Raw genomic sequence first — 27,119 nt, 5'->3', positions numbered from 1 at the left:
CAAATAGTAGACCTTTGAACTGACGGCGCACCATAATCCAGGAAAATACTCGAGAACCGATATAAGCACAAACAAAAAAAATACAAAAAAGAGTACCCAACAACTCAATCTTCCAGAGGCTTCCTCCACGCTCCCGATATCGGACACCCAAGCTGCTTCTCTGCCATCCGTAAAACCTCTTCTTGACCATCCTTCTCAAACTTCAACGGCCCCTACCAGAACAAAACCGGTTATACATCAACGAAAAAAGAAGAAAAAGCCAAACGACTTGGTACTTACAGCACTATCCAACCGATACCCTCGACACCTCAACCTCTCCGAAGGAACCGCATCATGCACCCCCATCTTCACCAACCCCCAATCCTTCAACCTTCCCAACACACCCGTCCCACGAGGTTTATACCAAGGCATAGGCTGGAAATAACACGGTGTCATCAACGGCTCCTCGCCCTCTTTGAACTTCGGCATTTCAATTGGAACTTGGCTGTACGATTTCCACGCGGGTAAATGGAAATACCGAACGTGCCATGCCATAAATCCGAGAAGGCCATCAAGCAAGTTTTTCATGTATACGGGCTGTTTCGGTTGCCTGTGGAGTCCAGAAGAGTAAAATGTCAGTGTGTCGTCGTAATCGTAAATCGCGATCGTCGAAATGTATTCACATCATCGCAACTCGTACGTTATCCTCCAAAACAGCAATCGAAAGCTTCCGTACGAAACTCTTGATACCAAACGCTTCGGGAATCACATGGATCAACTCTTCTGTCGTGTACGTCGCAACGTCGTGGTTCGTTTGTGCGGGGACCATGTGTCTATCTTCGTATTCCTTTGAACGAGTAAAGTAAATCAGAATTTTAAGGAAAGCAAAAAAATTGATGGAATCGTACCTCTACCCATTGTTTGAACTCGGTTTCAGACTTGGGGATATCTTTGATGTTCATCCTTTTACCTATTTCAACCCAGAACATGAAAAATGCCTAAGCGACAGCGATAAGGCGTCAGAAATTTATGAAAACAACCACTGGGACAAGAAGCACGGAGGGGTACGGACATGTTGCTCGAGAGGAGACAGAGGTCGCCAGCCGTACTTTGCCGCCCATTTCTGTGGATCGGGGGGTTAGCCAAGAACATAAAAGGCTAGGAACAATTCTACGTACGGCAGGTTCGAACATGAATAGGGCCAGAGTGTAGAGGTAGTCATCGTTTGTCTAAGCGTCCCGAAAGTAAATAGATTATAGAATGCAGTTGAGAGGTGGGGAAGGGGAGCACTTACAATGTTATAACGAGAGTGGAGCCAATTGGTGCGAGCGACGGCGAGACTGGAACGAGGATCTTGTGTCGACTTTTCACCACTTCCCACTTGTGCTGCCAAACCTGAGATAGGGCAATGCATCCAGGTACCTAGAATAAAACAGGTTAAGTAAACTTCAAAACACAAACATGTCATGAACCGCAGGGACGTACTGATGAGAATGGAAGTCTAAGCGTTGGAATAAGTAAACATTGAGGAGAACAAGAGAGCAACGAGCTCACATCTGCATAACGTTTGGAAACTTTTTCAGAAGAGGCGAGCTCCTTCGTCGACCACAGAATCTTGGATATCGAAGGCTGCCCAGGAGATGAATACAATCATAACGAAAGGATATTATATCGAAACTCACAATGGCATACGTTTTGAACAGTGAAAATGCGACTGCGTATTCAAGAACAAGGGGCATTTCATAGCGTAGCAAAATGGTTATCACATCCTGCGCATCTTCAGGAGTCAACATGCCAGAGCTGTACTTGGGCCCGTAGACGCGATGAATGTAGTTGTATCTTCTCCATCGGAATGTTCGAACGAGACTGACCCATGAGAAGAGGATTAAAGCAGGGATAGTAAAGGTGGGGTAAGGGAGAACGTCGAACAAGGTGTGAATCGCCATTGAAGGGGTAGGGGGTAACTTGTTTGTCCGCCCATGGTCTATAAGTAGGGCCGGAACGTATCGAATCTGAACACCGACTCAGTCGGTGGGGATATCAGAAAGCCGAACCCCCCCTGAATACAGCCCGTCTGGAAATCATAATTATAGCCATGAATAGGGTCCAAAAAGCTCACCTAAGCTCTAGGTCATCCCGAAAACCGTCTAGGAAACTGTCAAGGTGCGAAAATGTTGGAGTAAATGGAGACATAAAGGGTACGATCTCCGCTTGACTAGCCTAGATGCAGCCCGTTTGTGAAGGGACCCCAAATCCCGCCCCGTCCTTAGGGGACTTGTCCCCGTCCCGCACAATGTTCGGGTATCGCAATTCTTTGCGCGAGTTCCGCAGGGAGTGCTTTCAATACCCAGCGTACGCCCTGAAATCTTCATTTCCATAATCCAGGGTCATCCAAACTGCCAGTTTTCCATTTTCCAATCATTCATCCATTCATTCATTCCAAAAACAGATGAATGGCCTGGACATTTTCCATTCATTCGTCCAACAACTAAAAAAGGATTCATTCCTTACAACAGAAGACAAGAGTAGTATCGTGGTCTGTGGGCTCGTGCACCGAGCTTGTCGGCCCAACACCCGCTAGGAGGGCGAGTCTCTTGCTGAATTCTACGCTCCATAAGAAATAAATCGAACGAAGGCTACAAAAACCGAACGGAAGTTTGCTCACGATAAATTTTCAGTTTCAGCCTGACCCTACTACTCAATCAACGATAATCTTCGAGTCCAGTCATGTTTCTGTCGTCACAGATTTGGCGTAAAGTTGGCGTACTGTAGAGCGTTGTCGAGCAATGATCTGGTGGTGGTCTGTATTAGGACGGTGACGCCGGTACGACATACCCGGACAGACCGCTCGCATGTAATGCCGTACGGCATTTTCTGTTGTCCCTTGCTTGGTTGTCCCCGTGATTGTCTAGGAAACTGATTCAAAGAATTATTACCATCTTGCAAGTTCCAACATCGTCCAGTCACCGCTCTCTATTTCACATGAAGGTCGGGATCCCAATGGTAGTAGCGGGCTTATCAGGTCTTTCTGTAGGGTTCGTCGTTCCGCCGTCCTTCTGTCGCTTTGGTGGGCACTTTAAGGCTAAGATCAGAGGTTTTCCAGCCATCTAACTCTCAAATTTATACAGTTACACGTACTCCCTTCCTAAAAGTCCAGCCTACGAGGAGTATCCTGCCCAAATCCTGCCAATTCTTCGCCAGCGACGAGATTATACAAGGTCATGGTTACGCACATGGAGCTCTATCTGTTTCTGGCAAGAAAAGGGACATTCCTGAGAAACCCGATGAAAGTCGACGATGCTCGTATTTTCCGAAACTTCTACTACAATGTGGAATCTCAACTTTGGCAAGTATTTTATCCAGCTCAGTTGCTACTTCTCCGGTCTGATGGCTGCGGCCTCTGTATTAGCTAGAGGCATTCAAGGATTTCTGGCGTGTGGAATGGTTACCAAACGCCGAGTGACGAACTGTATGTTCTTTAGGATCATCGATGGGAGGCAATTAAATGGGTCGAGTACAGGAGCTCAGACAGAGGTGCGTGTCGACTAGGGTGACTTTTTCTCCGTATCAAGCTAACCCATATTGTTTTGCAGGCACAAAAGTAGACGTCTACGGGCACGATGACTTCGATCTTGCAACGGTAAAGAACTACGACCTTGACGATGAAGATCCCGCAGAGTGGTCTGTGTAGACCAGAACGACACTTCATTGATTATATGTACTTGAAGCCATCTCCCAGCGAGCTCGCATCATCACAATCACCGTTTGGATCGACCATAACTGAAGCAGGAGAACAGTCCTGGTGGCCGCTTACCGCCATCGAGTTCATCACCATAAAAGTCCTAGCGACCACAACAGTAGCTACGCGTTCGAACGTGGCCGTTATTTTAGACAAATCTATGATGTGTATGTAACTGTACGTTCAATTATCAAGAGTAGGTTTCACCGCGCGTATAGCTTTGGCCACTTATTTTGCATCCGAGGTGCACGAATACTTTAGAACGTTAGACCTGTGACAGGACCCTCAACAAGTAACGACGATGTTGGTTCGATGTTGGTCTCAATCTCGGTCAATGTCTCTCAATCGATTAATCGATTCTTACTCTCATCTCCAGCACAAGATCCGAAGTCATACATCCATCATGTCACGGGCTTACCGAGCGGCCGTCGTGCGTTATGAGGCAGTGAGAAGTTAGAACAGCTTACTTAGTAGTTGATCCATAGCTCTCATATTCCCACTTCAACGTTCAACTGCTGCAAGGCCCCGCTAGAATACCCCTTCGTCTAGGAAGTAGCATCGAGGTACGTGCCGTTTCTTTTCACCTTCTCGCTGCTAACACATTATTACAGAAATCTTACTCGCAAATGTTACCACACTCGCCTTTTTCCCAAACTTTTGACACGAATTATGCAACCTCTATCCAAGATATCCATCGCATAAAAGACATACTTCTGATTGATCCACTCGAAAGTTTGCGAAAGCTCGATGAAGAAATCGCACGATTGCAGGCTCAACGCGAAGTGCTGTACACTTTCAACAATCATCCTACCATTCTCTCTCCTTTTCGAAGGGTTCCTCCAGAAATTTGGCGCTTGGTATTTTCTTGTTGCTTGCCAGGTTCCGATTTCCCAGTGCGTACGATAACGGAGGCACCGCTGTTACTCACGAGGATTTGTCGCTCATGGCGGGAAATAGCCTTGACGACGCCGGGTCTCTGGAATGCAATCCACATAAACATCGCCAGGAAACCTCCAAGATTTGACGATGTATGGTATACGAAGATGCGAGCGAGAATCTGTGGTGTAAAGAGATGGTTGGAAAGGTCTGGGTCACTGCCGCTCAGAATTTCCTTGTCTGTTAGTTTCGGCACTACTGTCAACGATTGGAATCGAAGCTCGCGGGTTTACACCGTGGAAAGGCCGCCCGGGCCCCATTCTAGTATGACTCCAGAAGAACTTGCAGCGGACCTTGCAGCACTCCTTTTACCGTACTCCTCACGGTGGCAGACACTTTCGCTCAATTATATTCCCCCTTCCATTCTCGAGATGCTATTAGGAGATGGTGTGGACTTGTCGGTGCTACAAAAAATTTCCTTCGAAGGAGCAGGATTGTCGAACGAAAGCGCGCTACTTTCACGACTTCTCCAGAAGGCACGTAGCTGTACTATCCTTCACATTAACGATCACATCCTCCGTGGTTTGATGTACCCCGCGTCCTTCTGGGCTCGTTTGACTCAACTTAACACTTCTATCCCAATGCCCGCTAATCACTTCCTCTCAGCACTTGCAGCGCTATGTCCCTCATTGACAACCTGTACTGTACAGTTTGCCAGACTTCCTAGGGCTGGTACTGTTCATTTTTATGCATCACCGTGCAAGTGGGAACATCTCCGTAAACTCGACATGACCTTTCTCCGTCGGGCAGATATGTCTCTCATTTCCGATGTTCTCAAGGTCATCAACACCCCTTTTCTCGCGGAATTTCGCATAGCATGGGATTTCGGACCCGATCTCTCAGCGAACCCAGTCGGTGAACCAGACCGGGTAACTGAGAGCCCAATCCACGAATTTCTCCTCAGGAGTGAATGCGAGGAAACCCTTACCCGTCTGACGGTGGATTTGCCTAGGCAACAGCTGGAGCTGCTAGTACAAACTCTAGCGGTACTACCCTCTCTGAAGTTCCTAAGAATAGGAAAGCCCGACCACCGTGTAGTTCCTGTTCTTTCAACCTTTCCACCCCTCAGTGAACATCTCATTCAGGCACTGACTTCCATCTCCATCTGCCCTCGCCTAGAAGAGCTCGAGCTGCTGAATTGTTCTCCAAATCACGTTGACGCTCTTCTCAACGTCGCCAGCGCCCGGAATTTGAGAGCGTTTACGGTCGATTTTGGTCAACATCCAAAGTCGGTAGACGTCCTCCTGAATTCCGGGAGTGTCACCGAGTCTCTTGATGCATTAAGATCGAAGGGTATGGGGGTTGGTTGGCGTTGGCGCGCGTTAGAATGCAATCTAGATACCCCTCGATCTGGACTAATTTCTTGACATCAGATTATTCTTGCGGCTCCTCTCTTCCCCGCATTTTAGTTCCTCTTCTTGTGGGATTCTATTGATAGATGCTCTCATACTTACTTCACCGTTCCGACTCCCGTTTTGGACTCAGGCCCTGTCAATTTACATTCGGACAACATTCGGAACATATGGTTCATCGTTTCTTCACTGCCAGGACTGACTCGGAAGATAAATGCTTATGGGTCATATAAATACCCTTTCCCCTTCACATATTCATCCGAGAACGCCAAAGACGCCAAGTCATTTCGATCCCCGGACTGTCAAACCATGCTCGTGAGACTTGAATGGAGTTTAGAAAACGGCATTGTACTGATTTTCTTTCACGGGAACATTGACCGACCAGGTTCGGTTTGATTTGTACAGTTTGATGATCAAAGGGTAGCGGGTCTTTCTTCAGTACGTTTCTACATATTTCTTTTCATGGTTTCTCTTGCTAATACTTGACATTTCAAAGTCCTGGCGAGCATAAGGGATCGTCATTCCGCCGTTCCTGTTTCTTCCGTTACTTCGGTGCGTAAACCGGAATGAGCTGATATTTGGATAGACATTAGACATGGTGACCGTCAATTGCTGGTCAACTGGTTAGAGGTTGATCATGCGGCTAAGGGTGCAGACTCGGACAGGTGCAAGATGCTACTCCTCCTGAACTCCCTCGCCAAATACTTCAGTCTAGTCCCCGACCGAACCGAAACGATACTTTTGATTGCTGTTTACATCAACTTCGACCTCGAGAACTCGAAATCCACCGAAATCACCCATCTTTCAAATACCACCGTCCCCAAACCGTCCCACGACTACGATCCAGTAGGTCTATGGGTTCTAGATGTGTGATGGTGTATTGATGAATGTTCAAGGTCCAGATGTTTCGATACGAGACGGAGCTTCCAATTTTCTACATGTCATGTTCAAATTACTAAGCATTCGGAGCTGTTTCAGCCAACAACTGGACCCATCTGTCACCGTTCATACCTATATCACCGGAACCATGGCCGTAATCAAGGCCCAAGCTGGTGATGCACTCACTCGGACCTCCAAACGCCATGCCCGCTCAGATGACGGAGGCAGTAGTGGTGCTGGTGGAACTGGACGTACATCTAGAAAGTGTCGTTGGCTTGACAACCCTGATGCAGACAGGTGTAATATGGATGCACAGCAGCTAGTCTGGGTGCCCCTCTCACCCTCAGCAGCAGCCATTCCCACATCTTCTGACTTCGAGTTGAAAGAAGAAGATGAGGCAGACTATTATCTCAACTCATGATCCCTAATATCTGCCCTACAAGATATTGTCAATCAATTAGCTCTTCCCAAGCTCAGAGGGGTATCCCTTTTCCTTTCCTTGTTGTCACTTGCATTAATGCTTTGTTTGCAGATCTTGACCCTTATTCAATCTGAAGATGATCGCACACCGTTTGCAATGGCAAAGCTTGCTTCTGGGAAGGAGGTTGACCACACATCACATCTACAAGCAATTCCTGGGACTGTGAAGATCCTCTCACATCATCCTGTGATGCATAAGAAGGACACCAATCTCTTGATCACCTACTATGCTGGTCCCCATCTTCTGTGGTACTGCAGCACCTACCAGTACAGGTCCTCTCAAGTACCACCCCCCCTTCAGGTAGCCAAGGACCTCCTTGCAACAGTCCAGGCCATACACGATGCAGGTTTTGTGCATCTTGATAACAAACCTGCAAACATCTGTGTACCTGATGGCATTCTGAGCAGTCCTGGCATTGTTCTTATTGACTTTGGATCCTCAGAAAAGATTCCTGGTCATGTCCATTACCCATTTGGGACTGTTGGATGGCTTGCCCCTGAAGCTGAATGTGAACAAGAGGATGTCGATTTATGTTTGGTAGATGTCTGGGCTACTGAGAAGGTGCTTCTTTGCATGTGCCAAGGTCTTCCACAGGAGGTCAATGGGATGTCTCTACTCAAAGAGGTTGGTGAGGCTTTGAGTGTGCCGACACCTGTGGAAAGGATCTCACTGGTTGCAGCCAGGGAGAAGTTACTAGTACTTGAAGGTGGGTTGTTGATCCTTTTTGCAGTGCTTTCTTTCTCATAGCCTGCTTAGCTGGCCATATTGCTTGATGTGTCACTTGGGCTTTTTTGTGTTACTTAACTCATTGTACTCCTATGTCCACATTTGCAGTGGTGTAAATGTAATTACATCCTGCCACCATGTTAATGCACACTAACAATTGGGTTTCGGAAACGCAAGATGTACAGACTCTATCTTCAGCAGCACCAAAACTCCAGAAACAGACCTAAGGATTGGGATTGAACTCTCCTTACAAGCTCGTTTGATCGGATTTCAAGGCTTTAAATTGGCTTGTTATGCGATAAGTATCTCGGTTCCCCAATATTGCTCTAAATGTTCCGAATACGGCGACCGGTGCAGTCCAACGACACCCATCATATTTCAGGCAAGTCCTGACGGAACCCCCTTTTCAGCAAACTTCCAAGACTCTCTCGAAGAAAGGTCATTCCACCATCTGGAAAAAAAAATAATCAACGTTCTGCACGACGGCAAAAAAGTAAGAAAACGATCACGGACCGCGTTACGTTCGGTCCCTGCCTGGACATGACATCGCTCCCAAACGCTGCAAGTCTGTGGCCATAGGGAAGGTGAAATAGGTCGGCGAGCGTGAGTTCCTATTTACGGACGAAGTCAATTTTATCGAATTAATTTGCAAAACGACAAGTTGCCGGGTCACTCACGTCTCCTGCAAGATACTTCTGTTTCCCAAGAATCACCTCATAAACCTTCAACTTCTCCTCGAGCTGCTTAATCAACCCGTTAAAGACAACTGGATCGGGTTGTTGTCCGGTGACCATTCTACAGCAGTTTTGAAAAGGTGGAGAGGAGAACGATACGCAGTCAGTCGTTGAGAAATTGCGATAGGAAAAGATAAAGAGACGTACTGTTTAAACATATTCTCAAAAACGGCTCTCCCAGCGATTGTACTGAAATTGGCAGTCTCGACTGACACGGCTTGGTCATACAATCCAACTGCCTTCACGTCGTTCGGATCGGGAATAAGCTTGAGGCCCTTTTGAGGGTATTTGGCTGCTAAATACCGAGCAATGGCACGGGATTCGTAGAGGATGAAGCCGTCATCGTCCTAAGAAGTTGCAAAAACAGACAGGAGACAGTGAGATTGAGAGACAACGGATACAGATATAGTCGGACGACTCACAATATAAGGAACCTGTCCAAAAGGCTGATGTTCTGTAAACGCAGGTGCTTTATGGTCACCCTTCCCGAAATCCACAAGAACGAACTCGTATGGGATCTGTTTCTCGTGGCAGACCACCGCAACGCGAGCTGTACAGGTAGAAATCGGATGGCCGTGGATTTTAAGAACCATTTTTAAAGGGCGTGAAGAGGTGTGAAAAAATATGTGTGCGTTAGGATGCTGAAACAGCTACTTTTGCAAGCTCTCTTATAGTCACCACAGTCCAGATACGAATCAATGAGCCTGAATCATCCGGATACGGTAAAACTACACTCACTGGATTACTACTGTGTATTTTCAGAAATCAGGCTTCAGACAACCGTGAAACGCGAAAATCAATGAATTTGCAGATTGAACTTTACGAGCTGACAGATGTAGATGATGCCGAGAAATTTCTCCTGCGAATATCCGAAGCTTGTTATTCATTTTTGTGTGAAAAGTCAAACCACAGTAGTGGGGAAGTGAATGGGGACGCGCGTCGCGTCGGCACAAGAGGAATGGAAAAATCGGTCATTCCCGATTACAAGCTTGAGGGCAACATGACTTTGATTTAGGGCAGGTCAAACACGACCACGTGCTCTGATTGCTAGAATTTTCCATCCCTTTCATCTCTTCACGACCATCGATATGCGTCATACTCCCCAAAAGGCGAACATTCAAGAATTTTCGAACGTAGATCGCAGAGCGTATAAAGGGCCTAGCATTGAAGCAATTCTTGAAGTTCAAGACTAACCTCCATTCTCAATTCTCGTCTCAAATCTCAGTTCTCAAACGCGCAAACTTATAAACGCCAACCAACAAAATGTCTTCAATCTACTATTACGAACCTTTTTACAACTTTGACCGTTTCTTTGACGAGTTCTTTTCCCGAACCGGTAGAACTCCTACTCCTTCTCATACTGGCGAAGGCGGTCAGGCTGTCCAGAGACCCAACACCGATTTGGTTTCTCAGTCTTTGAAGCCAAGGTACGTACACTCCACTGTTTAGACCGACTTTCCGTCCTTACCGATACTTATTTCAATTTATACAGAATGGACCTCCACGAAAACTCCTCAACAAACTCGGTAACCGCCAGTTTTGAACTCCCCGGTCTCAAAAAAGAAGACGTCCAAATCGACGTACGCGACGGGCGACTGACGGTCTCCGGAGAGACTAAGATCTCTGAGGAACATAACCAGGATGGGTATGCTGTCCGTGAGAGGCGGTTTGGAAAATTCTCTAGGACTTTGAGGCTACCTCAGGGGGTTAACGTGAGTACAGTCGTAGTTTTTACGAGCTTCTTTTGGTGAGACTTACTTTGGCTCGATAGGAGGAAGAAATTAAGGCGTCGCTTGAGAACGGTGTTCTTACCGTCTCTTTCCCCAAAGCTGGCAAGGAGTCCGCACCCAAGAAAATCATGGTCTCGTAAATCTCCGATGACTGTTTTGTACGGAGCATTTCAATATCGTTATAAAGGACACATGTAGGATATTACAATTACGGAATGTACAATAGCTTTGGAAAAATTGGATTGCAGTATCGATAACTTGAACTCTGTCCCAGTATCGCTCGGCGTAGTCGCATTGGGGGCAGTAATGATGTTTTCTTTTGGCAGGCTCCTTCCAAAATTCACCAGCATTGCGGTGCCTTAGGCGGCTTTAGGGCAGGTCGCTCCGCGTTTTAACCCGACCACGTGCGGAATTTCGAGAACTTTCTCTCCTTTTCACCAGCGTTCACGTCCAGACCAGATGCGTCACCCTAAACTTGATCAGATCCTTCAGGAAGCTTCCAGACGAGTTCGTAGAGGTATAAAAGCTTGATTGTTGGCAGCGACTGAACCTCAAGAACAATCTCATTTCTCAGAACACAACCGAATCCCAAACCTAACAACTAAATTCGCCCTAAAATGTCTTCCGTCTACTACTACGAACCCTTTTACAACTTCGATCGCTTATTCGACGAGTTCTCCAGAACTGGGAGAACTGCTCCTTCTCATGCTGTCGAAGGCGGACAGGCTGTCCAGAGACACAACTCTGGAACAATCTCTCAATCTCTTAAACCAAGGTATGTTCATGTTTATCCTCATCGACTTGTCCACACTTACCACCTCTGGTTCCGCAGGATGGATCTCCACGAAAACACCGAGAAAAACACCGTGACTGCCTCCTTCGAGCTTCCCGGACTGAAAAAGGAGGACGTCAATATTGACGTGCACGACGGACGACTGACGGTCTCTGGAGAGACCAAGATTTCTGAAGAACATACTCAAGATGGATATGCCGTCCGTGAACGACGATTTGGAAAGTTTTCGAGGACGTTGAAGCTTCCCCAGGGTGTACATGTGAGCATACGAACTTTTCGTGAAATCGATTCAAGTGAGGCTGACTCTGTGTCGACAGGAGGAAGAGATAAAGGCTTCCCTCGAGGACGGCATTCTTACTGTCTCCTTCCCGAAGACTGGAAAGGAGGCGGCACGCAAGAAGATAACCATCTCATAACTGTTAAATCATTGGACATTTCTGGTCGATTCCAATTATCACAACTCATGTAGCATATAGAACGGATGAATCGAATGTATGATAGGCTGCAGACTAATTCATGAAAATGCCATTTCTGAATGGATCACATTGCGTGCGCTGCACAAAAAGAGCAAACATATAAGTACACATCGCAGATTCCCCTCCAAAATAAAAACGCCAGTCAACGGGACGAGATTACAAAAAACAACAACAAAACAACAACAGATTACGCCTCGTAAGGAGGAGGAGAACCTTTCGGAACATCCTCACGCCTCCTCACCTCCCGCGTAGGTGTCTGGCTGAACGCTTCAAACGAGTTCAGCTGTCTAATATCTAATTCAAGGTATCAAACAACTTACGATTGATATCTAGGTCAAGTTCACCCGAGGAACCTGACCTCCACATTCGTCGTCTGCGTTTCTGGCACTGCCAGATCAAAACCCACACGCCGGAAATCACCATGATCATGGCAGCGATGGAAATACCAGCAACAGCGCCGGATGAGAGATGTGATGAATTTGAAACTGATGATGGTAGGACGCTGTTGGATAATTTTCCTGCTCCAGAGAAAGTGGGTGATGGGAACACTGTTGTGGTCGCGGTAGAGACACTTGGACTGGATGGAAATTGGGTTCCTGCTTCAGAAATGCTCGATCCAAGCGGTGATTGTGAGGACGATAGCTCGCTGGGAGATGGCATGAATTCCAAATAATCAATGATAGTGTCGCTCTTGTCAACGTAGCGCTTCAAGGTAAGTACATGTGGTCCATCCTGCAAGGTCGGTGAACTGAACATCCTCGTCTGGTAGACAGCTGGTTGCTGGGGAGAAACAGACCACTCTACAGGATCTTCGCTGTCGAGAGTAAACAGATCATAGCTCTTCACCTGTGCAAGGTTTGAAGTTATGGTGCCGTAGACATCTACTTTTGTCCCTAAGAGGTGATGAAGATTGACTGGCTGCAGAGAGAAATCCATTCTAGTCGACACACCTCTGAACTGAAACACCATTTGAGCTCCAGCGGTATTCGACATATGAGTCGTGGAATTGTACTCAGCTGCGACTCCACCCATGAACCATGATGTTGTTGGGGTATATGTTATACGAGGGTCGGTGTCGTCTAGTCGCTGCATCAAGCGGCAGGTGTTGGGAAGAGGATAATAACGAAGATTGTACACCGGCTGGCATATATATAATTCCCCGCAATAACAACGAATCTGTGCGGCAGTTGAACGGTGCGAACGTTCTAACTTCTAAGGACGCATCTAAGTTTACTGGGCCTGGGTGACGGGAATCAGAATAGGCACAAGGCTGACGAACCCAAAACGAGAACAGGACTACTGAGCAACAAACTATCGAGATGGTCGACAGGAAACGCCAGTGTGTGGAACTTCAATATCTCGGACGTTGAAACGTTGACTCACCGGGTACGAATCCGCACCGCCATCTCTAATCACCTTCCAACATTCCATAGTCCCAATTAACATGCGTTTCGCCCGGTATTGAGTAGCCATTTCACAGGCCAGAAATGCTTTTTCTGTTTTTTTTTTTTTTGATATCTCTCCTTGTACAGGAGGGTATTTGAGGCCAAGAACACATAGGCTGCCAGACATCCTTGAATGTGCATCCATAGAGGCCACAACCATCAGATGGAAAACAGCTGCCTTCGAGGCAAGATGGATCGGTATAGCGGCTCCCACAAGTTGACTGTGTATTCGTGATAGTTCTTGAGAACAGGCTTCCATATCCGGGTGTGTGCACGATCGTAACGGTTAGGGTAGGCGTCGAAGCTTTCCGAGCAGATCAGTCCCATTGAATTGGACGAGAAGGATGATACAGACCCTGTAAAAAAACTCAACACGATGAAAACTTGGGCGACGCACAAAAGCACCCACCGTCCCGTGGATAAAACTTCTCCCCATTCCGGGATCGTTATATGTAAGGGAATCCCCGAACCAGTACCCCTTGTTCCTATATATCGCTTCAAGATCTTCATGGTACCCAGCTCCTAGATCTTGGCCGTACTTGTTGTCTATACCGCAACTTAACTTGCGAGTTAAAAATGAGAACGAAAAAAAAAAAACCAAGGCGACCAAGGTAAAACTTACCAACTTGAATTCCTCCATTCATAATCTGATACGGTGCGGCCTCCCCAACAACCTCAATATACGGTGTCCAAGGCTTCGCGATAATCCGACTCATTTGAACGAAGATGTCCAGCGTCGTCACCCAGTGTGCGAGTCCTCTTGCTAGGTTTCGGCATTAATATTCCAGACAAGAGTTCCAATAACCATCCGTCGATACCGTCGGAGAGCGAGCGACAGCTAACAAGACCTAAAAGGAGGATAAGTATCCAAGGATTCAGGTAAGATGACGTCTTTACTAACCTCAAAATTTAAACAACCCATATCCCAGCCTCCTTTACAGCTTCCAAAAGAGGTTCCAACGCTCGATATATCCATCAAATCCACCACACCTCTCGGATGATTGATGAAACACATGCATGAGTGAACGCAACGTTGAAATGTCACGTAAGTTCGTTTCATGGTCGTGGTTTGACGATCCGGAAATCGAAGTGACTCAGCGTCTTCGGCGTTTTCATGATGAACACGCGAAGGTGAAAGGGATATTTATTTATCTTCAGTTCTGGCAGTGAAGAAACGATGAGCCATAAGACCGAACGTTGTCCGAATGTAAATTGAAAGTTGAAAACAGGGCTCTGAGTCCAAAGCGGGAGGCGGAGCTGTGAAGTAAGTATGAGAGGTCTGTTTCAGAGGCGAAGAAGGCTCAATATCCAGAATGAAGTCACAGTGGAAGTAAGTAGCATGTTGAATCATCAATCAACTGTACCATATCAGGAAGGTCGTTCTCATCTCGGACTTTGTCCCACTGAGCCGCCTTCAGACTCCGCAAAGCGAACCATGTCAGTCTCAGATATTAACGGAACTGACTACACACTTTCAAACCATCTATCGATAGAATCCCACAAAAAGAGGAAACTAAACTGGGGGGAAGAGAAGACCCGCAACATTATCAGGCTGAGGTCGAGAAAGTAGTCCAGTATATAGGTTGCATTTTAACGCGTGCCAATGCCAACCAACCCTCATACCCTTCGATCTTAATGCATCAAGAGACTTGGTGGCATTGCCGGAGTTCAGGAGGACGTCTACCCACTCTGGCTGTTCACCAAAATCGACCATAAACGTTTTCAAATTCCGGTTGTTGGGGATGGTGAGAAGAGCGTCAACGTGATTTGGAGAACAATTCGGCAGCTCGAGCTCTTCTAGGCGAGGGCAGATGGAGATGCAAGTCAATGCCTGGATAAGATGTTCATTGACGAGTGAAAATATTCCACGTTCACAGCGATTGAGCCTTCCTATTCTTAGGAACTTCAGAGACGGTAGTACCGCTAGAATTTGTACTAGCATCTCCTGCTGTCTAGGCAAATCCACCGTTAGATGAGTAAGGGTTTCCTCGCATCCGCTCCTGAGGAGAAATTCGTGGATTGGGCTCTCAGTTGCCTGGCCCGGGCCAACAAGTGAGAAATCGCATGCTATGCAAAATTCGGTGAGAAGAGGAGCGTTGATGACCTTGAGAACGCCGGAAATGAGAGTCGTATTTACCAGATCGAGAAAAGTCACGTCTAGTTTACGGAGATGTTTCCACTCGCAGGCTTTTGTCAGGGGATGAACGGGTGAAAATCCGGATAATCCGAATAATCGTAAAGTACAGGCGGTCAATGAGGGGCATAGCTCTGCAAGTGTTAATAGGAAGTGATCGCGAGACGTTGGCATGTAAGCGGAAAGCTCGAGTTGAGTCAAACGAGCCCAGAAGGATGCGGGTTGCATCAAACCACGGGGGATGTGACCTTCAATACGAAGGCTGGAACAGTTACCACGTGCGAGAAGTCGTGAAACTAGCGTGCTTTCGTCCGGTAATCCTGGTCGGAAAGAGATTTGTTGTAGAACCAATACGTCCACACCATCTCCTAGTAGCGTCTCGAGAACGGAAAAGGGAATATCATTGAGTGACAGTGTCTGCCACCGTGAGGAATACGGCAGGAGGAGTGCTGCAAGGTCTGCTGCAAGTGCTTCTGTAGTCATGTTAGGATGGCGCGGGGGCGGCGTTGCCCCAACGTAGGTGCTCCCCCGGGCTGACTTGTACTCCTCGCCAACAGACAAGGAAATTCTGAGCGGCAGTGACCCAGAGTTTTCCAACCACCTCTTTACACCATCTATTCTCGCTCGCATCCTCGTATACCACTCATCGTAAAGTACTGGGCTTTCCTTGGCGATGTTTATGTGGATCGCATTCCAGAGACCCGGTGTCGTCAAGGCTATTTCCCGCCATGAGCGACAGATCCTCGTGAGCGACAGTGGTGCCTCCGTTATCGTACGTACTGGGAAATCGGAACCTGGCAAGCAACAAGAAAATACCAAGCGCCAAATGTCTGGAGGAACCCTTCGGGAAGGAGAGAGAATGGTAGGATGATTGTTGATAAAAGTGTACAGCACTTCGCGTTGAGCCTGCAATCGTGCGATTTCTACATCGAGCTTTCGCAAATTTCCGAGTGGGTCAAGAAGGATGTCTTTTATGTGATGGATATCTTGGATAGAGGGTGGATGATTCGTGTCAAAATATTGGGGAAAAGGTGAGTATGGAAGCATTTGCGAGCCAGATTTCTGAAATGACGTGATAAACACATCGTCCAAGGCTCGGTCTTGCCAATTTGACAGGCGACACCTATTACAGTGAAGGTATGCAGCTGTATAAGACGACGAGAGTGCTGCTGTTGCCTGTTAGGCGCTGACTCCGCTCTATGGACATAAACGCCTCTTGTCGTTGATGGTGATGGTGGTCGCATGAGTGTGGCATGACAAGGCATGACATCGACACTTCTACTGTCACTGTCACTCGCCAGGCGACAACGCCTGAAAGACCTCAAACGGTACAGTATTCCTGTTTTTATTCTGCAAATCTTGAATTCTTTGACTCCCGTTTATAGACCTAGATCCGTGGAACAGAAGTTCAGATCTTTACGAGAAATACAAACAACATCGCTCGTAATAACGACCGTTGCAGTCAACTCACCGACAAACCTGCCACATTTATCCAAGGATAATTCACAGCTATGTCGTCCCCGATGAATCGACTTCCACCAGAAGTCCTTGGTCAAATATTTTCAGCCCTCCGAGCACCAATCGACTTGTTGAGGAGTCCCGAACAATCCAGTAATCCCATATCTACACTCCCAACAGTTTGCTCTCAATGGAGGGAGACAGTACTTTCGTTGCAGATTCTCTGGTCTTGGCTCGTATTGGAATACCGTCCGATGGATGAACGCCTGTGGGACGAAGAGCAGGGTGAAAGGATCTGTCGAATGACAGAAACGATATTGACTCGTGCACGTAGCGCCCCTTTGACGATTCAATTTTATTCGAGAGGCGACAACGATGAATATCCTCCTAATTTAGGTCGCGTGTTGAATGCTCTTTGTCGTCGCTCTGGTCAATGGGTCGAGCTCCACTTTTCATCTTTCTCGCTCTCGTTTTTGCGACACCCTGAATTTCGGGTTGCGAAAGGAAACCTTGGCGACCTTTCGCATCTTTACCTTGACGTCGACGAAGATGGCAGCCTCGACGTGTTCACAGATTGCCCTGCTCTTCGGACCATCGTCCTTTGCGGTGACTCTCTTTGTTTGGAAATGAACATTCCCTGGCAGCAAATCCAAAAGACGTTCGTTTGCGTAGATCCAGGTCTCCAGATCCCCTTTCTGCGACTCATGACTAGATGCTCAAATCTCAATTCTCTCAAACTCCGGCTCATAAGCACCGGAGCTTCAGGAGCTGAGGTCGTTGGGCACAATATCTCGACGAATATCGAAACCCTGACCCTCCTTTCGCATCACTCCTCCGCTGCTTGCAATAAACTCCTTTTCCAACGGCTTGCATTTCCCAAATTGTCCTCACTCCAAATATCCCCGTCCCGTCTATCTCGTTATCGTCGACGTCTAGATATAGCGCCCCTTCTCGACCAACTGACTAGGAACCCTTCTCCCATCACCTCCTTGTCCCTTAAACGGGTTCATCTTTCCGACGAGCAACGGCTGCGTCTCCTCGAACTCGTGCCTGGGCTTGAGACTCTAGACATTGCCGAAGCATATGGATCGGGATCAAATACGAAGAATAAAGTACAAAAAAACTTGAGTTGGACATCCCGATTCCTCGACGAACTCCTCATAAATGATGATCTCCCGCAAGGGATTGCGGATCCATCGCCTTCCCCTCCCTTATTACCAAAACTACGAAATCTCATTCTCCGCGTTCACCAACATGACATCGATTTCGACAAGTTGTATGAGGTGGCCCGCTCGAGGTGCTCCGATGCAGCGGACTCGACTTCAGACAGGTGGAAGGGTCTTCGCTCCCTCGAAATCATCTCCTATCGTGAAGGTGACCCCAATACTGGCGTGTTGTTGGAGGAACAGATCTCCCTAGAACATGGAGTGGAGCGACTAGAGTCCTTGAAGGATATCGGACTCGAGTTCTCCCTGAGGGATGCCCCTGGCCCCCAATAAGAAACTGAGCCGTTCAGAGACGCAACTTGTGTATTGGATTGTGTCGGCTGCTGCGAATTATGAAGGGCGTAGGCAAAGGTGTTGACATGGATTGATAGAGCGGACGTGCGACACCAACTATGAACTGCTGTCTGGAACGAGGTTTGGGGGAGGAACAGGGACTTTGACCGGGTTTAGTGGGGATTTTGACGGTACGCCGAGCAAGGCCCCGCAGTTGTCTACAAGTCAATGTATTCCCTTCTGGAACAGACGTTTTTCTGCTGTCTTCATCATGTCCCATCATAACGCCTATAACGCCCACAACGCCACGAGTGAAATAACAGGAACCCGCGGGTATGTGAAGCGTGTGTCAATCTGGAGATATGCCTGTTTATGCAGCCCATCTCTTCTTTCTCTTCGTTTTTTCCTGGTCTTCAGGTCGAACACCAGGCGAGCCCATACTCCTACACAGGTCGGACGGCGCTGGTAAGGAGGGTGGTGCGGACGATGGTACTTTCAGTACATCGCGGGCATCAATTCACTATCGTGATCGGTGGCAAACCGTCCAGGCACCTGGAGGCCTGCAGCGAATGCCAACCGGTGCTAGGTCTGTGTTGGACACAGTCTACTTCTGTTGATTAGTGCGGGAAGCCCCAGCGAGTGGCCAGTCTACAACCTCTTTTCTCCGCTTCTGAGGCTTCAAGCTTCACGCCTCAGTGTCTCTGCAAGAAGAACAAGGCTGAAGGTTAATAGTAGCGCTCGATCATAGGAAGGCGACCTGAAAGTTACATTTACGAAAACCGTTCCTCTACGGGCTACAAGTAGCTGGGCATTCTAGGCTTTGGCTTCGGAATCGAGGTGGAGCACGTGAGACATCAATCCAGTATTGCCAAAATATCGCAAGAGGCAAGTTCAACTTGCAAGGTCCCTCCTCCACGGCTGTGGTCCCAGTCTCTTCGGGGCTCCTCGGGGCTCTTCATAGTACCACCGACTGGAATTTTGATATCTCCTGCGTCGGATATCGGAGGACCTGACGAACGGTCACATCGACGTGCCTAGCTCCCCTTGGCTCCCCCATGGACCTGTCACTTCGGCTTTAGAACATTTCAAAAGCGGGACGGTCATCCCATGGTATTATTGGACCTGTTGATGGGAGATTTTTAATTGACTATAAGTATTTACTATGCTGGACAACCGTCACTCTGGGCACGCTGCTCGATTCACCTGCCGTCTCTCCCCTTCTACAGTCTGGACCGATGGCTGCTCCCGCCGCACCCAAGGCAGCATTTGAAAGGATCGTAGAAGCACTTGGTCATCAACAGATAATCGCTGTGAGTTTATTCTCAAAACTGACTTTTGTTGTAACATGACGGTCCTAACTTGCGTTTTCATAGCATGTGGATGGTTCGTGTCACTCGGATTATCTAGTCTGAATCTTACATGACACAGTCTTTAACGCTACGCTCCTCGTCTACGATGTGATAATCAATCTCCCCCTCGAGATTGAGCTCGTTTGGAAGAGAAAATGGTCATATTTGACTGTTTTGTACATCCTTCAACGTTATATCCCATTTTTCGACACCGCCGGGGTGACTCTTCACCGTAAGTCCGCTGGTTTCTTTACATTCCGAGTCGGTCTCTAATGATGATTCTATAGATCACTTTGGAACCAACTTGAGCCCTCATACTTGCACCTTGGACTACAGCATAGCCGCATGTATGTTCTGCGCACTATGCCAGTATGTCAGCCAATGCGTTTGATCTGATTGTTCATGCAGGGTCTTACGTCGTCGGGATCGTCTTGTCTGAAAGTAAGTTGCGTCGTGTTTTATAACTTTGTTGCCATTCACAAGTTCATTTTGCAGTCCTTCTAACTCTCCGTGTTTGGGCGGTCTGGGAGAGGAGCACACCGGTGGCTATAGGGCTTGTTGTATACTTCCTCGCTTGCTGGGTACCTTGTTATGTTTTCTTGGCACAATTCTTGAGCGCCATGGAATGTAGGTCCTCTAGTGTTTCCCTACGTCGCCGCAGACTCCTTATTCGATTTCTTTCTAGTCGCCGTTCTGCCATTCCCTAATTTTCGCGGATGCTTCATTTCGGGTGGAAGCCACGTTCTATACTTGTGCTGGGTGTTGTTGATGGTGTATGACACTGGTGAGTCATTTAGTTTTCACATGAAAATCCCAGACGCCAATATAAGGTTTATCAGGTACATTGATAATGATTCTTATTCCTGGAATCTCAGCATGTGCGTCTTTTTGCCCTTATCCAAGAATAGTTTAAGTCACTTAATGACCTTGCCAGATCGGAGGGGAGGAAGATCCGAACTCGTCAAGACTGTATACCGAGACGGTAAGTCGCCTTCTTCTCCGCCCGCGCCAATTTAGAACTGACCTCGGAACTAGGTGTGGTTTATTATGCGTTAATATTCTGTGAGCCATCTCATCGTCACGGCGAGCTTTTTGTTCGTTTACTAACCTTCGACTGCCTCCAGTAATCTCGACGATTAATGTGATTATCGTCCTTACTCTTCCGGTAAGCGCTCTAGCCTCCCGCCTCATCCTACCCTCGCAGATTAACTTACTTCATTCCAGGCCGACCTCGTCCATCTTTTATCTTCGTATGTTAAAACCAAACCTACGCTCTTCACGTACCACTAACCTAAAATCATACAGATTTGAGCGTGTATTACACTCCCTCCTTACCAGCCGCGCAATCCTTCATATCCGTCAGGTAGCCCTTGGGCAATCTACTCATCAATCACTATCATCAAGCGAAATGAGCACGGACATCTCACTTTCTTCCCTTGCGCACAAAGTTCATGTGAACGTGTAATTGTGTATTGTGTACTTACAACCAATCTTCCTCTCGTTCTGAAACGTTCATCGTCTTTTTTTTTTTTTGTGAAAGGTGGCCGGCGACCGTGTAATGTTCTGAGACAATGGAGAAAATTTGAGCCCTGTAGGAAACATGCCTGAGACCGTATCAGGGACGGTTACACAACTACTTCCAAAATTAACGTCTCGTGCGTCCAGTGAATATATTTCTGTATCATCACCGTCAATACGGTTGAACGCACTAATTATACACCTGCTTTAGGGCAGGTAGCTTCGCATCAAAACGCGACCACGTGCGTGGATCTAGAACCTTCCTTCGATTTCACCAGCGTTCATGACGGTTCATGCGTTCACAAGATGCGTCACACCAGACCTCACGATATTTCAAGAAAGTTCTATACGCAACCCCCTAGAGGTATAAAAAGGTTGACCGTCGACGACTTTTGAACCTCAAAAGAAATCTCAATCTCGACAACAAGCTCTCAATAACTAAAAGACTCGCCTTCAAATGTCTTCCATCACCTACTACGAACCATTCTACAACTTCGACCGCTTCTTTGACGAGTTCTTCTCCAGAACCGGAACGACGCCGACTCCATCTCAAGCTGTCGAAGGCGGACAAAGCGTCCAGAGGCGCAACTCCGAAGCAATTTCTCAGTCTCTCAAACCAAGGTATGTTCTCGCTTACCCATATCTTAGATACTCATTTCTCCCCGCTGACTCTGATTTCACAGAATGGACCTTCACGAAGACTCCGAGAAAAACACAGTCACCGCCAGTTTCGAGCTTCCTGGGCTAAAAAAGGAGGATGTCCAGATCGACATACACGATGGTCGGTTGACGGTGTCTGGAGAGACCAAAGTCTCTGAAGAGCATAATAAAGACGGATATGCCATCCGTGAACGACGATTTGGAAAGTTTTCGAGGACTTTGAGGCTTCCTCAAGGGGTGAATGTGAGTATACGAATTCCTTTTCGTGGGTTGGTTCAGTCAGGCTGACTTCATACCGATAGGAGGAAGAAATAAAGGCATCTCTCGATAATGGCGTTCTCATTGTCTCCTTCCCCAAGACTGGCAAGGAGGCAGCACCCAAGAAGATTACTATCTCTTAGATTTGAACGTTTCGGGGATGTTATTCAGGAAATTTGGTCATTCGTAACTCATGTAGCATAAAACGAATATTGATGAATGTATTGATACTATACTCCGGTCGAATTTGCGGTACTACTATCATTTGGTAGGTGTTGAAAAATTTGGAAAGATTGCTCCCGGAAAGTAAGTTCCCGTTGATGTTTGCCCTTCGGCTTTATTCAGAAGGTAGTAAGAGATATATAGTCTCTATATTCCATGTACAATGACCACCTCACGAGGGATTCCCATATTTATTGACGTGCCGTTGCAAGGTCTCGAGAAAGGGGAGTGTTGAAAAGAAAATGTCACAATCTGTCACGCCTACGTCATCCGGCAAACCCTCGGCATTGGCTTATGTCGGGTGGCCACGCCACTGACGCGACACCGTCCCGTCTTACCGATGTCACGCTCAACCCGACCTCCAGAAGAATCCCTTGCTCCTCACGACTAAGAGCAGCAGGGACTCCGGAAATTGATAGGTAACCTCTTCATACCTCTCTCAACTCTCGCTCCCTTTTTTGTAGCAGCTCCAGACGTGTAGCTTAAATCCGACGGCTATTTTCACCTTTTTTTTGCACTTCTGACACTTGAAAGCCTGCCAAATAGCCTATCCCCCAATAAAACAACTAAATTTATCACACACATATGATCTAGTGCAAAGCAGTATATTCCGAGAGTTTTATAAGCCACGGGAAGTAGACAAGGGAAAAATCACCATTTTCCAATACCTACCCGCTTTTCAACCCGGCGCCAACGATAGTAAGGGCATCGCAGTGAGCTTTTTGACGAACTGATCGAGTAATTTCTTTCATCCCTCCTCCTCGTTTTGACTGCAGACCTCGCAGGCATTATCATCATTCACTACTGTTATCGGTGGTAGCTGATAAGTTATACCGGAAGGAGACGACCTGAAAAAAGTTAAAGTTACGGTTACGCAAATGAGTATCCATGGCTTCGGAAGCGAGGGAAGTAGAGCAATGTGAGAGAAGTCAACCCAACTTACCGTTGCAAAGCAGCAAAAGCGGAAAGTCACCTCAGTCCAGTCGAACCTGATAGACTGTGAGAAACGGAGCCTTGTCTGCATTCTCCGAGGAACCCGTATTTTTTTTCTGTATGTCGGACTTGTTGGGGCATTGAGCGATCTGGGAGGGAGCAATGCGTAGTCGGGGTCTCGTCCTGTAGTCGAGGGAAGTACGGAAAAGCTGCATGGACGGTAGGGTGTTTCGTTTTGAATCTATTCTTTTTGTATAAAATGAGTTCAGTGACCAGTCGAATCACCTGTCAGTCCCACTTATCGGGTCAAATAAGACCGACCATTTCAAGTAATACCCCCCCTAATTAGATATGACAGGAGGGCTCTCCCCTGGCGGGGTTAATTTTTGTTAATAAATAATTTTTTAATGCCTCCATCCGTTAATTTTGAGAGGGCGGGACTGGACAATACGTCACCTAGCCGTCGTCAACGTGTTCGACGTTCCCGATGCATCAAAACGACTCGCCGTCGCTGTCTCTGACAGCGAGCTCGTATATCTCTCAAATATAAGTCAAAAAATCTCAAAAAAAAGCCTGCATATATTCCATAGGATCATACACAATTCTATACTTCAATTGGAGCAATATTTGGCGGGATAAAGCATCTATAACATATCTAAGTAGCACTGTAGCAGCTTGCCTGGGTTTACTGTATCATGACCTACACCCCAGTCACTGGCCTCCCTGCTGTCTACCAAACACCCCAAGTTCAGCCTTTACTCCTCACTGTAGAGCATGGCGGTTAGGGAGCTTTCAGTGTAGTTGGCGTTGGTTGAGTAGACCTCCCCTTCGCCCATGCTCCAAACCATCAAGTCCTGCAGCTCCTGCTCTGTGAACATGGAATTCTGGCCGTTGTTGCTGAAGCTGGCCCTGTCCATGCTTGCGACATTGTCAGTAGGATCGTGGTTCGCAGCCAAGCCCAGCGAGACATCGGCAAATGGTTCCTTTGCTTCTGGGACTCGGTGGCTCAGTTGCAGAATGTTACCCACAGCCTCTGTTGCCTTTATGGAGCTGCCGTCGTTGACCAGTAGCAGAGAAGGATTTTCGAGATTGTGAGGGGGTTTTGGGAAGGGCATTGCGAAGGCGAAATGGGATGTTTCGATAGGAGCCATGGTCATACGTGGCAGAGCAGGTGCTGGGACAAAGGGTGCAATTGGTTCAGATGACGGGGGTGTTTCAGCATTGGCACGGTGAGTGTTTTTTCGAGGGCGTCCACGGCGTCGAGGTTGGGAAGATTCAGGCTCGCTGGTGCTGTTTTTCTTCTGCCTCTTCTTTCTGCCTGGCTCATACTCCTCTTTTTGCTTCTGTTTCATAGCCGTGACATCTGTGGAGGGCGACAAGACATTTGAAGGCGTCGAGGGGGTTTTTGAATCAACGATTGCGTTAGCAGGGCTGTTGGGAGTATGGCAAGTATGGGCGTCTGTAGGCGTTGCTGTGGCTGCTGGAGTGGTGGCGACATCAGGAGATGGGCTGCTGTCAATACAGTGTATGCTAGAGACATTCGAGGTTGGTGAAGGTGAGGCTTCGGCGAGATTGCTGATGGGGGCGTCCGAGCTAGCGGTATTGGAAGTCGACGAAGGCGAGGGTTCAGGGTAGCTGTCGACGGGGGCATCCATGCCAGTGGCATTGGAAGTCGACGAAGGTGAGGTTTCGGCGAGATTGTCGACGGGGGTGTCCGAGCTGGCGGCTTTACGAGGCTTGTATTGTCCTCGGGTTTTACCCTTGTCAGCCCTTGGTGCCCTCTTTTTGGGCTCCTTTCGTCCAGCCTCCTGCTCCTTCTCCAGCCAATCCTTATGCGTGTGGACCTGCTTCGTACTCATACAATGCCAATAGCATACTCCGCTCTTCAGGGCATCCAGAAGTTGCATAAGGTGTTCACGGTTGGTCATTGCTGATGGGCTGCTGAAGTCAACACCTTCAGGCCATCCCACCATACGGCAGCGAAGCTTCACGACAATCGCCGCATCGTAATTGACCCAATTCATCTGCATATTGTCGCCTCGAAGGTTTTCTGCCACATCGTCAGCTAACGAGAGCGGAAAATATCCAGTACAATAACTCACTCAACCCAGATGTGATGAGCGAGACGCACTTCGCTCGCAAGGTGTCAATATTGAAGTCTTTCTTGGAGTCTGTAGTAGAGGATGTACGTTAGAAGCAGTGCAACGATGAGGAGATGAAAGCTTGCCGCTATTATTTGTTGCCCAAAGTTCGAACTTCCTGGTGAGCTTCCACATGTTCATGCCAAATGTTTCTTGGATAAAATCGGCAGTGTCACCATATGCGTAGAATCCTGGAACGCCGTACTCCATTATGTTTGGCTTTGATACGAGACCGAAGGATGGCGCATCCATCCTATAAAACAAACGTCTCATCTGTGTATGTAAGGTTTAGTGCCAGATGTAACGCAAGGGAATGTACACTTACGATGTCTGAAGTTTGCTTCTGAGCTTCACTAATCATTGCTGCTTGCGATCGCTCCGTAATACGTGCACCCGCTGCCTTTGACTGCCGTTGGTCGATGATTTCATCTAAAAGCTCCCTCTGCTTGTCTTCATTGCTTTCGACGTCTTGAAGGTACAGCTCAGTTTTCGCCATCTCTCGAAGCTCTTCAGGTGAGTACTTTGTGCCCTTCGGTCGCTCTGTAAAGAGTCGTAATCAGCTGAACAGTCTTTTGTGTAATATATTGTGAACCTACCGTCATTGTACTTGCTCTTCATGTGGTGTAAAATGGCGTTGTCGAGTCTCGGAGTTCTGCGTCGTCCATAGTGGGAGGAGAGGTTAAGTAGCTGACGGACTCTGTCCTCAGACTTTCCGTACTTCTCCGCAATCGCTTGCAAGTCCGTTTCAAACCTCCCGACCGCAGCCTTCAATTCCAACGCGAACTTCTCCTCTCTCCTTTCTCTCAACTCCTTTGCTGCATTACGCGTTGCCTTTTCCGCCTCGTTGAGTCCTACAGTTTTTCCTTTCGATGGAGGTTGCCCGGCTGTCAATGGAGAGTTTGTAGGCGTGTTTCGAGAACTTGGTTGAGTGTATGTAGCTGGAAGTGGCGAGAGGTCAAGGTCAACGCTTCTGCTATGGGAGCCAATTGAGTGGCTGCCGGCGGGAGAAGCACTGTGACTCAATGGGTCATCACTGACCGCCGCGTTAAGTGCACCGTTCATAACAGTCTCAATATCACTGACCACCACTGCTAGGTGGACCGAGGGCTTGAAGAAAAATGTATCTGAAGGTGAGTCGGTGGTCTCGGTGGTCCTCACCAGGCCCTACACTAAATGTTACAGATCAGTCACAGAAAACCATTGCAATACAGTTGAAGGACCAACCTTTCGATCTGGTAAGTCACTGCAGCTATGGATCAACGCCAGTTGGAAAAAGCAGCGCTACAGCTGCAGAATTCTATTGCTGGTAAGTACTTATACACTATGTTCCTTAGCCTTGACTCTAACGTTTATAGATCTGCACTGGAACAACGGGCGTACAAGGGCAGCGCTTGATGAAATGAGAAAACAAGTGGAGAGATCGGAGAGGGCAGCACGAGACTTAGAGGGCTCTCTCAGTGAGTATCTTCCTGCTCTTTCTCGGCACTTGATTTACGTTTAGGTTAGATGGACTCTTGCAAGCCCTCAAGCTCAAGATTACGCCAGCTAGCTCGGCAGCGTCTTCCAGAACAACAGAAGCTAGCTTTGCCAGCAACTACAGCCACTCCCAACGCTCTAGTGGGTTCTTTACAGCAACTGCCGGCGGTCCTGCCTCCCAACCTCTGTCAACTGACTATG

General features: G+C 47.7%; 16 protein-coding genes across 17 annotated transcripts; 9 read left to right on the top strand and 7 right to left on the bottom strand.

The window, feature by feature from the left end:
• Positions 1–189: 189 nt before the first annotated feature.
• Positions 190–1,932, bottom strand: E1B28_010792 (uncharacterized protein). The gene is made up of 9 exons (XM_043155771.1): positions 1,662–1,932; positions 1,534–1,608; positions 1,465–1,480; positions 1,274–1,401; positions 1,158–1,208; positions 1,052–1,102; positions 888–977; positions 663–826; positions 190–589 (listed from the first exon to the last, which is right to left on the bottom strand). Exons 1-9 carry the CDS (start codon positions 1,923–1,925, stop codon positions 238–240), a joined length of 1,191 nt encoding a protein of 396 aa, XP_043005553.1. The 5' UTR covers positions 1,926–1,932; the 3' UTR covers positions 190–237.
• A 1,174-nt stretch (positions 1,933–3,106) lies between these two features.
• On the top strand, positions 3,107–3,593 carry E1B28_010791 (uncharacterized protein). Its single transcript, XM_043155770.1, has 2 exons — positions 3,107–3,325; positions 3,389–3,593. Exons 1-2 carry the CDS (start codon positions 3,277–3,279, stop codon positions 3,526–3,528), a joined length of 189 nt encoding a protein of 62 aa, XP_043005552.1. The 5' UTR covers positions 3,107–3,276; the 3' UTR covers positions 3,529–3,593.
• A 528-nt stretch (positions 3,594–4,121) lies between these two features.
• On the top strand, positions 4,122–6,021 carry E1B28_010790 (uncharacterized protein; the record flags this gene model as incomplete). The annotated part of the gene is made up of 3 exons (XM_043155769.1): positions 4,122–4,148; positions 4,204–4,281; positions 4,330–6,021. 3 exons carry the CDS (start codon positions 4,122–4,124, stop codon positions 6,019–6,021), a joined length of 1,797 nt encoding a protein of 598 aa, XP_043005551.1.
• Positions 6,022–6,678: 657 nt separating this feature from the next.
• Positions 6,679–6,965, top strand: E1B28_010789 (uncharacterized protein; the record flags this gene model as incomplete). The annotated part of the gene is made up of 2 exons (XM_043155768.1): positions 6,679–6,852; positions 6,903–6,965. 2 exons carry the CDS (start codon positions 6,679–6,681, stop codon positions 6,963–6,965), a joined length of 237 nt encoding a protein of 78 aa, XP_043005550.1.
• Positions 6,966–7,033: 68 nt separating this feature from the next.
• On the top strand, positions 7,034–8,139 carry E1B28_010788 (uncharacterized protein; the record flags this gene model as incomplete). The annotated part of the gene is made up of 4 exons (XM_043155767.1): positions 7,034–7,136; positions 7,329–7,366; positions 7,418–8,072; positions 8,123–8,139. 4 exons carry the CDS (start codon positions 7,034–7,036, stop codon positions 8,137–8,139), a joined length of 813 nt encoding a protein of 270 aa, XP_043005549.1.
• Positions 8,140–8,354: 215 nt separating this feature from the next.
• Positions 8,355–9,780, bottom strand: E1B28_010787 (uncharacterized protein). The gene is made up of 6 exons (XM_043155766.1): positions 9,565–9,780; positions 9,249–9,493; positions 8,974–9,173; positions 8,770–8,887; positions 8,606–8,703; positions 8,355–8,543 (listed from the first exon to the last, which is right to left on the bottom strand). The coding sequence occupies exons 2-6, from the start codon at positions 9,417–9,419 to the stop codon at positions 8,471–8,473; spliced, it is 660 nt and encodes a 219-aa protein (XP_043005548.1). The 5' UTR covers positions 9,420–9,493; positions 9,565–9,780; the 3' UTR covers positions 8,355–8,470.
• A 137-nt stretch (positions 9,781–9,917) lies between these two features.
• Positions 9,918–10,811, top strand: E1B28_010786 (uncharacterized protein). The gene is made up of 3 exons (XM_043155765.1): positions 9,918–10,253; positions 10,319–10,538; positions 10,598–10,811. Exons 1-3 carry the CDS (start codon positions 10,090–10,092, stop codon positions 10,694–10,696), a joined length of 483 nt encoding a protein of 160 aa, XP_043005547.1. The 5' UTR covers positions 9,918–10,089; the 3' UTR covers positions 10,697–10,811.
• A 176-nt stretch (positions 10,812–10,987) lies between these two features.
• E1B28_010785 (uncharacterized protein) lies at positions 10,988–11,857 on the top strand. 2 transcript variants are annotated; one of them, XM_043155764.1, is made up of 4 exons: positions 10,988–11,073; positions 11,131–11,331; positions 11,389–11,608; positions 11,667–11,857. In XM_043155764.1, the coding sequence occupies exons 2-4, from the start codon at positions 11,174–11,176 to the stop codon at positions 11,763–11,765; spliced, it is 477 nt and encodes a 158-aa protein (XP_043005546.1). In that variant the 5' UTR covers positions 10,988–11,073; positions 11,131–11,173; the 3' UTR covers positions 11,766–11,857. The 2 variants fall into 2 exon arrangements, with proteins under 2 accessions (XP_043005546.1, XP_043005545.1); XM_043155763.1 differs by having other exon boundaries at positions 10,988–11,331.
• Positions 11,858–12,012: 155 nt separating this feature from the next.
• On the bottom strand, positions 12,013–12,917 carry E1B28_010784 (uncharacterized protein; the record flags this gene model as incomplete). The annotated part of the gene is made up of 3 exons (XM_043155762.1): positions 12,013–12,092; positions 12,146–12,718; positions 12,776–12,917. The coding sequence occupies 3 exons, from the start codon at positions 12,915–12,917 to the stop codon at positions 12,013–12,015; spliced, it is 795 nt and encodes a 264-aa protein (XP_043005544.1).
• Positions 12,918–13,055: 138 nt separating this feature from the next.
• E1B28_010783 (uncharacterized protein) lies at positions 13,056–13,529 on the bottom strand (the record flags this gene model as incomplete). The annotated part of the gene is made up of 2 exons (XM_043155761.1): positions 13,056–13,064; positions 13,209–13,529. 2 exons carry the CDS (start codon positions 13,527–13,529, stop codon positions 13,056–13,058), a joined length of 330 nt encoding a protein of 109 aa, XP_043005543.1.
• A 58-nt stretch (positions 13,530–13,587) lies between these two features.
• Positions 13,588–13,910, bottom strand: E1B28_010782 (uncharacterized protein; the record flags this gene model as incomplete). The annotated part of the gene is made up of 3 exons (XM_043155760.1): positions 13,588–13,626; positions 13,680–13,832; positions 13,893–13,910. The coding sequence occupies 3 exons, from the start codon at positions 13,908–13,910 to the stop codon at positions 13,588–13,590; spliced, it is 210 nt and encodes a 69-aa protein (XP_043005542.1).
• Positions 13,911–14,698: 788 nt separating this feature from the next.
• Positions 14,699–16,666, bottom strand: E1B28_010781 (uncharacterized protein). Its single transcript, XM_043155759.1, has one exon. The coding sequence runs from the start codon at positions 16,449–16,451 to the stop codon at positions 14,784–14,786; it is 1,668 nt and encodes a 555-aa protein (XP_043005541.1). The 5' UTR covers positions 16,452–16,666; the 3' UTR covers positions 14,699–14,783.
• A 249-nt stretch (positions 16,667–16,915) lies between these two features.
• Positions 16,916–18,361, top strand: E1B28_010780 (uncharacterized protein; the record flags this gene model as incomplete). Its single annotated transcript, XM_043155758.1, has 1 exon — positions 16,916–18,361. The coding sequence occupies one exon, from the start codon at positions 16,916–16,918 to the stop codon at positions 18,359–18,361; it is 1,446 nt and encodes a 481-aa protein (XP_043005540.1).
• A 1,235-nt stretch (positions 18,362–19,596) lies between these two features.
• Positions 19,597–21,175, top strand: E1B28_010779 (uncharacterized protein; the record flags this gene model as incomplete). Its single annotated transcript, XM_043155757.1, has 13 exons — positions 19,597–19,671; positions 19,735–19,744; positions 19,790–19,942; positions 19,998–20,057; positions 20,119–20,151; positions 20,206–20,337; positions 20,396–20,494; positions 20,550–20,588; positions 20,645–20,692; positions 20,746–20,772; positions 20,835–20,875; positions 20,935–20,960; positions 21,016–21,175. 13 exons carry the CDS (start codon positions 19,597–19,599, stop codon positions 21,173–21,175), a joined length of 903 nt encoding a protein of 300 aa, XP_043005539.1.
• Positions 21,176–21,629: 454 nt separating this feature from the next.
• Positions 21,630–22,450, top strand: E1B28_010778 (uncharacterized protein). The gene is made up of 3 exons (XM_043155756.1): positions 21,630–21,849; positions 21,912–22,131; positions 22,191–22,450. Exons 1-3 carry the CDS (start codon positions 21,686–21,688, stop codon positions 22,287–22,289), a joined length of 483 nt encoding a protein of 160 aa, XP_043005538.1. The 5' UTR covers positions 21,630–21,685; the 3' UTR covers positions 22,290–22,450.
• Positions 22,451–24,056: 1,606 nt separating this feature from the next.
• E1B28_010777 (uncharacterized protein) lies at positions 24,057–26,504 on the bottom strand (the record flags this gene model as incomplete). The annotated part of the gene is made up of 4 exons (XM_043155755.1): positions 24,057–25,366; positions 25,433–25,715; positions 25,768–25,982; positions 26,039–26,504. 4 exons carry the CDS (start codon positions 26,502–26,504, stop codon positions 24,057–24,059), a joined length of 2,274 nt encoding a protein of 757 aa, XP_043005537.1.
• Positions 26,505–27,119: the final 615 nt, after the last annotated feature.

Source organism: Marasmius oreades, chromosome 7 (assembly GCF_018924745.1).
Source record: "Marasmius oreades isolate 03SP1 chromosome 7, whole genome shotgun sequence".
Taxonomy (NCBI): domain Eukaryota; kingdom Fungi; phylum Basidiomycota; class Agaricomycetes; order Agaricales; family Marasmiaceae; genus Marasmius; species Marasmius oreades.
Note: the sequence above shows the minus strand (reverse complement) of the source record. Positions and strands in the feature narration are given on the sequence as shown.

What these genes read in the sequence shown, in the direction of transcription:
- E1B28_010785 (XM_043155764.1), top strand. Translation starts at nt 11,174, where the DNA reads ATGTCTTCCGTCTACTACTACGAACCCTTTTACAACTTCGATCGCTTA. An exon ending in TCTCAATCTCTTAAACCAAG is followed by an intron (nt 11,332 to 11,388) that starts GTATGTTCATGT and finishes CTGGTTCCGCAG; the next exon opens with GATGGATCTCCACGAAAACA. An exon ending in AGCTTCCCCAGGGTGTACAT is followed by an intron (nt 11,609 to 11,666) that starts GTGAGCATACGA and finishes CTGTGTCGACAG; the next exon opens with GAGGAAGAGATAAAGGCTTC.
- E1B28_010781 (XM_043155759.1), bottom strand. Translation starts at nt 16,451, where the DNA reads ATGCTTCCATACTCACCTTTTCCCCAATATTTTGACACGAATCATCCA.
- E1B28_010787 (XM_043155766.1), bottom strand. Translation starts at nt 9,419, where the DNA reads ATGGTTCTTAAAATCCACGGCCATCCGATTTCTACCTGTACAGCTCGC. An exon ending in TTGGACAGGTTCCTTATATT is followed by an intron (nt 9,174 to 9,248) that starts GTGAGTCGTCCG and finishes GCAACTTCTTAG; the next exon opens with GACGATGACGGCTTCATCCT. An exon ending in AGAAGTATCTTGCAGGAGAC is followed by an intron (nt 8,704 to 8,769) that starts GTGAGTGACCCG and finishes GTCCGTAAATAG; the next exon opens with GAACTCACGCTCGCCGACCT.
- E1B28_010778 (XM_043155756.1), top strand. Translation starts at nt 21,686, where the DNA reads ATGTCTTCCATCACCTACTACGAACCATTCTACAACTTCGACCGCTTC. An exon ending in TCTCAGTCTCTCAAACCAAG is followed by an intron (nt 21,850 to 21,911) that starts GTATGTTCTCGC and finishes CTGATTTCACAG; the next exon opens with AATGGACCTTCACGAAGACT. An exon ending in GGCTTCCTCAAGGGGTGAAT is followed by an intron (nt 22,132 to 22,190) that starts GTGAGTATACGA and finishes TCATACCGATAG; the next exon opens with GAGGAAGAAATAAAGGCATC.
- E1B28_010792 (XM_043155771.1), bottom strand. Translation starts at nt 1,925, where the DNA reads ATGGCGATTCACACCTTGTTCGACGTTCTCCCTTACCCCACCTTTACT. An exon ending in TATTCATGTTCGAACCTGCC is followed by an intron (nt 1,103 to 1,157) that starts GTACGTAGAATT and finishes CCCGATCCACAG; the next exon opens with AAATGGGCGGCAAAGTACGG. An exon ending in TGTCTCCTCTCGAGCAACAT is followed by an intron (nt 978 to 1,051) that starts GTCCGTACCCCT and finishes GCTGTCGCTTAG; the next exon opens with GCATTTTTCATGTTCTGGGT.
- E1B28_010786 (XM_043155765.1), top strand. Translation starts at nt 10,090, where the DNA reads ATGTCTTCAATCTACTATTACGAACCTTTTTACAACTTTGACCGTTTC. An exon ending in TCTCAGTCTTTGAAGCCAAG is followed by an intron (nt 10,254 to 10,318) that starts GTACGTACACTC and finishes CAATTTATACAG; the next exon opens with AATGGACCTCCACGAAAACT. An exon ending in GGCTACCTCAGGGGGTTAAC is followed by an intron (nt 10,539 to 10,597) that starts GTGAGTACAGTC and finishes TTGGCTCGATAG; the next exon opens with GAGGAAGAAATTAAGGCGTC.
- E1B28_010791 (XM_043155770.1), top strand. Translation starts at nt 3,277, where the DNA reads ATGCTCGTATTTTCCGAAACTTCTACTACAATGTGGAATCTCAACTTT. An exon ending in AATGTGGAATCTCAACTTTG is followed by an intron (nt 3,326 to 3,388) that starts GCAAGTATTTTA and finishes CCTCTGTATTAG; the next exon opens with CTAGAGGCATTCAAGGATTT.